The following is an 8,697-nucleotide window of genomic DNA, read 5'->3' as shown; positions in this document are numbered from 1 at the left end:
ACACACACACACACACACACACACACACACACACACATATATATATATATATACACACACACATATATATGTGTGTGTCTGTTTGTGTTTGTCCTTCCAAATCCACTCACAAGGCTTTGGTTGGCCCAAGGCTATAGTAGAAAACACTTGTTCAAGGTGCCACACAGTGGGACTGAACTCAGAACCATATGGTTGAAAAGCAAACTTCTTACCACACTGCCACATCTGCACTTACGGTCAAGAATATAGTAAAATGACTTGGTGACTTCTAAGCTGTTATCAGAAATAAATTAACATCAAATTTTGATGGAAGCTTTTAATTCAGATCACTTCAAAAGACTAAGTTTGTATTATCGAAAGGAGGGTCCCAGACAGACTGGCATTAAAAGGGTGAATTTTCATTGTGAAATGGCTGAAAACAGCAGTTATGAGACATGGTAACTTTTTTTTTTCTACTGTTATCTTTCCAGAACTTAAAACACGGCTTCCAACATTTTCGCAGCCAATTGTGTAGATATCCAAATTTGGATCCTATAAGCCCTCCATCAGTTAAAGTGGAAAAAAAGAAAACTGACAATTCAAGGAATATTCTTAAGAAGAAAAAAGTAATTCATTCATGTTCAGGTAAAGTATGGTTACCTGTACGTAACATAAAGATAGGAGAGTATTGTAGTTCACTTGAAGCATTGTGTATCGTTTATAAAGAATAAAAAGTTTTGAATGGTACAACAATGCACTATAATACAAAAATTGGACTATATACCTGTTGTAATTTGGTTACCTATAGTCCGATGATATTTCAGAATACAATTCCTTCTTCAGATATTCTTAGATGGAGTCTCTGCTATAAACTGTTTTCCAACGGTTTTCTTCCTTTGGAAAACAGATTATAGCAGAGACTCCATCTAAGAATATCTGAAGAAGGAATTGTATTCTGAAATATCATCGGACTATAGGTAACTAAATTACAACAGGTATATAGTCCAATTTTTGTATTATAGTGCATTGTTGTACCATTCAAAACTTTTTATTCATAACATAAAGAAAATTTTACAAGTTTCTTTCTTTTTTTTTTCTCCTCATTTCCTTCTTGGTTTTCCTTGTAACGATTTTATCGTATCATCTTCCATTTCTATAAGGCTAGAGACGGTATGGTGCCATGGATTCAATGCTGACTTATTTGACATCGGGCATTTTTGTATGATTACTTTGTACATGTATTCTTTTGTAGATGCACTCAGAAGTGCGTGCATGTTTGCGTTTGAAGAATCTCAAATAGAGTATCTTTGGAATGATAAAGATATAATGATAAAGTAATATATTACGATATAATAAATACATTATAATATAGGTGGCTAAAGCAATTAAAAAACCAAAAAGATAGAATGCATAGATAAGGGTGCAAAATAGCATCTGTAATTGCTAGAAATGAGAGCTAAAAAAATATAACTCAAATAGCCACACAAAATTTATAAAACAATGAAAAATTAATACCTAATTACAGCCAGTAAATTTTATAATATACATATATATATATATATATATATATAAATGTACATACACACTACGATGCATTTTTAATACAGTTAGTATTCATTTACTAAACACAGTATCATTGTAAATACTGTTATCCTATTTTCGTTTATGTACCATGAAAAACTGAGCCTATCTCATTCATATTATTGTCACCTTTTGATACAAAACTGAATGAAAGAAGTATATTCTTTGTTTAGATATAACATGCAGTTATATAATTAGATATTGCTATATACAAAATGCAAGTGAAGCAAAACAAGCTGATATGTAAATTATGGGCATACCTACACAAATGTGCCCCACCAACTTTGTTTCTTCATGACTTACAGAAAAATGGATATTTTTTAATGAAATTTTCTACAAATATATTTCAGATGGCATAGGTTTTGATTATATCTAAATTTATTGTGAAAAAGGAATGTTTCCAGGAGAGTGGGGATTCAGCTTTGTTTCTTTATAACTTTCCGAAAAATAGGTATTTTTAAATGAAAATTTTGACAAATACTTTTCAGAGTGTGTAAAATACGATTGTATCAGCATCTAATATGAAAATAAAAACTTGTGGAATAACACACATACATACTGACAAACATTTTTTTTTTTTTTTTTTTTATTTCAAAGCAAATTCTGATGCAATCAGAATCAATACCATCTGAAGCATTTTTGTAGACAATTTTATTTTTAAAATATCCCTTTTTCTGAAAGTTATAAAGAAACAAAGTCGGTGAGTCACATGTGTGTAGGTATGGAACAGCAAACTCCAACCAGTCAGTGTATATCATTGCGCATGCATTACTGGAAGTCCATAATAAACATAATGTGTGTGTATTTATGTATGTGTCTGTTTATGTATGTATGTGTGTGTTTTTGATCGTTTCTATAATTTCTTGTAAATTTCCACGAAACTCGTCACTACCATCATTATCTTCATCATTTTATTTTCATTTTCCTTGTTGGCATGGGTTGGGAAACTGACATATCCATACATACACATACATACACACACACACACACACACACACACACACCACACACGTGTATATATAATATATATATATATATGCTTATATATATGAAAAACCATTTTCTCTCTCTATAGACTCCAACTCAGACTCTGATGATGTTTTAACACCTGACTGTCAATCTCTGAAAACTTTGTCATCAACACCTCGCAAGAAGCTTTACCAATCAGCTCGCAGAAAAGGTGAGTTGTACAATCACAGTCAGTATTATCCATGAAATAAAGCAAACATCCTCATCTCTTGAATAAATAATCACTTGGTTTGGCTCTTAACACAGCTAATAACTCTCACTCATAAATACCTTTTTATTCTTTTATTTTTGTATTTATTTCAGTCATTTGACTGTGGCCATGCTGGAGCACCGTCTTTAGTTGTTCAATTCAGCCCCAGGACTTATTCTTTATAAGCCTAATACTTATTCTGTCGGTCTATTTTGCCAAACCGCTAAGTTACGGGGATGTAAATACACCAATATCTGTTGTTAAGCAATGGTGGGGGGACAAACACAAACACACACACACACACATGCACACACATCTTATATACGATGGGCTTCTGTCTACCAAATCCACTCACAAGGCTTTGGTCGGCCTGAAAATATAGTAGAAGACACTTGCCCTAGGTGCCATGCAGTGTGACTGAACCCAGAACCATGTGGTTGGTAAATGAGCTACTTATCACACAGTCACTCCTGTACCTCTTGATATTTCAGAAAGAACACAATGGTAGTGGTGGTGAAGGTAGCGCCACCGCCACCAACGACCCTCTCTACTAAAGGCACCATGCCTGAAATTTGGTGAGAGGGGATTAGTCAATTCCATCAACTGCAGTCTTTCACTGGCACTTAATTTATCGACCCCCAAAAGGATGGAAGGCAAAGTCAGCCTCAGTGGAATTTAAACTCAGAATGTAGCGACAGATGAAATGCCACGAAGAATTTTGCCCAGCGTGCCAATGATTCTGCCAGCTCACCACCTTAATGATAATAATAATAATAATAATAATGATAATAATAATGATAATAGAGAGGACTATAAACTCAGCAGAAATGTAATATATAGAAAGATGAGTTCTTAACTTTTGTATACATATACAAAAGTTAAGAACTCATATAATAATAATAATAATAATAACAATAATAATAACAACAACAACAGCATGTGCTGAATGGTCCAACAGGATCTGACAGGCTGGAGGACCCTGTCTTACTTAAATATTTTCATCTGAATGCCATTCCTAACCCCTATAGAATATACTGGGTGCATTTTTCATGGCACCAGCATCAGAAGAGTTGTCATGTCCTCAGTAAGACTAAAGTACCCTCTCAACTACACTCATTTCTCCTACCACTTTACACAGTGTATTGGCTGCTTTTTTCATGCACTGGTATTAGTGTGGTTGTCCTGACAGGATTTGAACCTAGAGTACAGGGATCCAGAACAAATACCTCAAAGCATTCTTCTGTCCAATGTTCTATCAACTCTGTCGAATTACCAACTTAATTAGCAAAAACTCCAACCCAAAAGCATTTTCTCTTGTGTCCAACTGTGTATGTCATCCACTGTCAGCTAATGATTGGTAACCGACTTGCACCGTGCCTTCACTTGCATTTTTTACTGCAATTCTTTTTTTTTTTTTTTTTTTTTTTTTTTTTTTTTGTCTTGTTTCAGACCATAGAGATGTGGGTATCCCTCTTCCTGGATTGGATATTTCCAATTTATCAGGTGAAGAAGGAGACAGAACAAAATACATAAAGTAAGTTATTTATCTGTTTCTTCTCTCCTGAATCCTCTAACCTCCTCCCACCCCCACCCCTAGTGCAATGGCCTCTGTTCCTCTGAATTAGCTAGTTGGTTGTGCACCATCTTTGTGTCATTCGATTGACTCTTTACCAGACACTGTCCCAATTATTAATTCCTCTGCAATTTCCAGTCTTCCTCAGATTTTTCTCTGCTGATGTCAACCTACTGAAGTTCAAACTGACAGATGTAAGCAATATCTTGTATGTGTATTTCGTGTGCAAGATTCTTGATGTGGATACGTGTGTTGAAAGAATTACAATTAAACCTTGGAAGAGGCATTATGCCAGTAATAAACACACGCACTGGTTCAGTCCTTTATTAATTTATAAATAGTATTTAGTTTTTTGTTAAATTATTTCATTGCACTCTTGCAATCTCTTCAGTAACTTGTCTCTCCACTTCCATTTATTTTGAAAGTATGATTTAGCATTGTTTTGAAACTGTTCGGTATGAGCATGTGAGTGTGTGCACGCTTGTATGTGTGCACGCTCATATGTGTGCATGCACTTATGTGTTCGTGCTTATATGTAAGTATGTGCGTCCATATGTGTGTTTGTAACAATTTCGTTCATATCAGATAAGATAGAGACTTTGGACTTGGTTTTGGTTTCCTTTCTGTTATTTTCTGTTTTCTTCGTAAACGCATCTTTTTTATTTACGTTCACGTTCTGTATTTTATGTGTGAACAACATCTGCAACCATGGGTAATTGTAAGGCTTTTATCTACGTGTACTTGCTATTCAAAATTGGTCGTGTTTCCGTTCTGAGGACTGATTCTTGTATTTGCCATAACGATGCATCATCAGGGTGTCTAGACAGGATTTCTATGCTAATCCGGTCCAGTACACCACCGTGTTGTTCTTTGGCATGTCTATGAGTCAGTTGTTCTCTCAGCCCTATTATATTGTGCTGAAACTTGGAACTGTTATCATCAGCATATAAACCAACTCGACTTGTTTCACATGCAATGTCTGTGCACAATGTGCAATATTGAGTGGCAAAGTAATATTAGAAACAGTGAAACACTGCATCAGTGCAACATTATTGATATTGAAGCAAGGGTCAAAATGAGAAGCTTCTATTATGGAACCAGCAGCTTTCTCAAATAGATTTGTATCAAAGATGTTATTATAATATTAGTTTCAAATATTGGCACAAAGCTAGCAATTTCAGGGGAGGGGTAAGTCAATTACATAAACGCCAGTCTTCAATTGGTATTTATTTAATCGACCCCAAAAGGATGAAAGGCAAAGTCGACCTCAGCAGAATTTGAATCCAGAACATACAGATGGATGAAATGTCTGACATGCTAATATTATCTGGCACCTGTACCAGTGGCACATAAAAAGCACCCTTTGAATTTTGGACCTCACAGAGGCAGTGACAGGTGACGGAGACCTTTGGCGATATGCTGTGCTTCTGAAGACTTATTAAGCCAAGTGAGAGCGCAGTCGTGGCCAATGCTGGTGTTTTGTAACTGGCACATAAAAAGCACCCACTACTCTCCTGGAGTGGTTGGCATTAGGAAGGGCATCCAGCTGTAGAAGCCTTGCCAAATCAGACTGGAACCTGGTGCAGCTCCCCAGATTACCAGTTTTCTGTCAAACCATCCAACTCATGCCAGCATAGAAAACAGACGTTAAATGATGATGATGATGATGGTGATGGTGATAGTGATGATGATGATGATGATGATGAATATTGAATATTAAAAAATCCAAAAGGGGAATTTTTCCCTTTTCTTTTAATCTCTTTTCTTTCTTCCTTTTTTTAAATTCAGGTTGCTATTTCCTAAACATTGTAAATACAATAACTTATTTTATTTCCTAAATGTGGAAACATTTCTAACAAATGTTGAATTCAATTTTTAGGTCTGATGACGAACGGGGACATGAAGATGAAATAATACAGACATTAGATGAACCAATCTTACAAGATTTACATATATCCAACGATAACTTGAACTCAAACAGTGAAAGGAAAACAGGTCTCTACTGTCTTTTTAGACTTTTTAGAATTGTTGCTTCTGCTGTTGGTCTGTCTGTTGCTGATAGTGTTTTAATTGTTGTTGCTGCTGCTGTCACTGTTGTTATTGTTGTTACTGCTGTTGTTGTTGTTGCTGTTGTTGTTTGAAAGGCATCTCTTTAGAACAATGGTTCTTAACCTTTTCTTATCTCACCTTTCACTGAATGACATTTTACAAATGCCTCCTTTTGCATGTTTTGCACACTTTTCACACCTTGGTACACTTAACTACCCACCCACCTTTTCTGCTCCTCTATCCCTGTTCTCTCTCTCTCTCCCCCACATATCCCCCCCTCACACCTTGAAAGCATATCCTCACCATCTCACAGTCTCTCTCTCTTCCTGGTTGGTTCACTTCCTCAGCAAGACACCTGTTCCTGTCCCCCTAATTTATTTTCACCCACTTCAACACTATAACCCACTCGGTTAAGGGGTCTTCTCTTGTGGATGCTTGGTGACCTCACCAGTGCTGGTGCCATGAGGAAAAACACCCAGTACATTCTGTGATATGGGGATCAGGGACTAGCAAAATCCTCTGGGATTTTCCAATTCAAACAGATCAGGTGCCAGAGCATAAGAGACAGGACCTAGTGGTGGTGGACAAGGTGCATGACATATGCTATGTAGTTGATGTTGCATATGTCCCTCACCCCCTTGACCCATGAATAATCATGAAGGAAGGTGAAAAGATAGATGGATACAACACTCTTAAGTATGAAATTGCCTGGATATGGAAAATGAAGAAGGTGAAGATAGTGCCAATTATTGTTGGGTCCTTGGGAACAGTATCAGAGGGCATCAAGAGGAATATAAAGGAGATTGGAAGAGTGCCCAGTAGAACTGTTGCAAAAGGTTTGCCTCCTTGGCACAGCCAGAATAATCAGGAAAGTATTAGATAGCTGGAAAGAATGGATAGCATGGTACCGTAGGCTGCAGGTAGTAAGCCTGCTACGCATGCAAGACTCCAGGAACTCCAACAGAACCTGTGATAAAAAGAAGCAATAATAATAATAATCCTTTCTTCTAAAGGCACAAGGCCTGAAATTTTGGATGAGGGGACATCGACACCGCCCTCCCCTCCCAACCGGCCGATGCTAGTACTGCCTAACTGACCCTCATGCTGGTGGCACATAAAAAGCAGTCACTACACTCTCAGAGTGGTTGGCATTAGGAAGGGCATCCAGCTGTAGAAACATTGCCAGATCGGATTAGAGCCTGGTGCAGCCTCCTAGCTCTCCAGACCTCAGTCAAACTGTCAAACCCATGCCAGCATGGAAAGCAGACATTAAACGATAATGATAATGATGATGATGATGATGAAAAGAATGAAAGGCAAATTTGACCTCTGCCAGCTCGCCACCTCAGCAATAATAATAATAATAATAATAATAATAACAATGGTTTCTTTTATTATAATGGTTTCAAATTTTGCCACAAGGGCAGACATTTTGGGGAAGGGGATGTGTCAATTACTTGTATTTAATTTATCGACCCTGAAAGGATGAAAGGCAAAATCGACCTCAACGGAATTTGAACTCAGAACATAGCAAGGGGGTTTCTTTTATTATAATAATAATAAAAATAATTTATTTAGTTTAATATTTTCAGTTTCTAACTCAGTTGATTATTTTATTTTAACACAGATTATGGAGAAAATGGAGAAATCTTTAAAACCAGAAAATTGTCACACACTTCAGAGACCATGGATAGAAACTATAGGTCTTCTGATCTTGACAGAATTGGATATGTTCTCACAAAAGAAAGAACAGGAGAGAGATCTATGGAGAACCCTTCGTACCTTACTACAGGCGGACCTGAAGCATCAAAAGAAACAGCTGAAGAAAAAGCAACACCAGTTGCACCTGCTGAGCCTTCGTATGTTCTTCCAGTTATTTCTCTTGATGATGCATGGCGCTCCAGTAGAATTACCAAAGGTACCTTTGAATTTATTTCTGTTTTACAGTTTGCTGTAATATTGGGTCAGATCAAATATTTATTTATTTCAGTTTAGTAAAAGAACAAGGAGCGAGGATCAAATATATGAGGAGATGATGAAAAGTTTGTGGTTTTAAGGGTATCGTGAAAGGCCTGGCTGAAGGCCCAACTTTCCAAGTTATTTTACAGGGCTTAGAAACTCTGAAGGACTGCTGCAATAGTTGGGTGAATCTGAGAGGGGAATATGTTGAATGAAATCATAATTAACTGATCCTTCTGTATTTTCCTTTTACCCAAAGCCAGGAACTATTCAGTACCTCCTCGTGTATATGTATGTATATATATATATATATATATATATATATATATATATATAT

General features: G+C 36.5%; 1 protein-coding gene across 1 annotated transcript in view; it reads left to right on the top strand.

The window, feature by feature from the left end:
- Nucleotides 1–8,697, top strand: part of LOC106879644 (centriole and centriolar satellite protein OFD1) — a 79,141-nt gene that overhangs the window by 57,262 nt on the left and 13,182 nt on the right. The window contains exons 19-23 of the mRNA XM_014929306.2: nucleotides 471–624; nucleotides 2,636–2,740; nucleotides 4,229–4,313; nucleotides 6,232–6,347; nucleotides 8,029–8,319. Coding sequence (XP_014784792.1) covers nucleotides 471–624; nucleotides 2,636–2,740; nucleotides 4,229–4,313; nucleotides 6,232–6,347; nucleotides 8,029–8,319 — 751 coding nt within the window. The remainder of the gene's footprint in view (nucleotides 1–470; nucleotides 625–2,635; nucleotides 2,741–4,228; nucleotides 4,314–6,231; nucleotides 6,348–8,028; nucleotides 8,320–8,697) is intronic.

This window comes from Octopus bimaculoides, chromosome 16 (assembly GCF_001194135.2).
Source record: "Octopus bimaculoides isolate UCB-OBI-ISO-001 chromosome 16, ASM119413v2, whole genome shotgun sequence".
Classification (NCBI taxonomy): domain Eukaryota; kingdom Metazoa; phylum Mollusca; class Cephalopoda; order Octopoda; family Octopodidae; genus Octopus; species Octopus bimaculoides.
The sequence above is the reverse complement of the archived record's forward strand: the minus strand, read 5'-3'. Positions and strand labels throughout refer to the sequence as shown.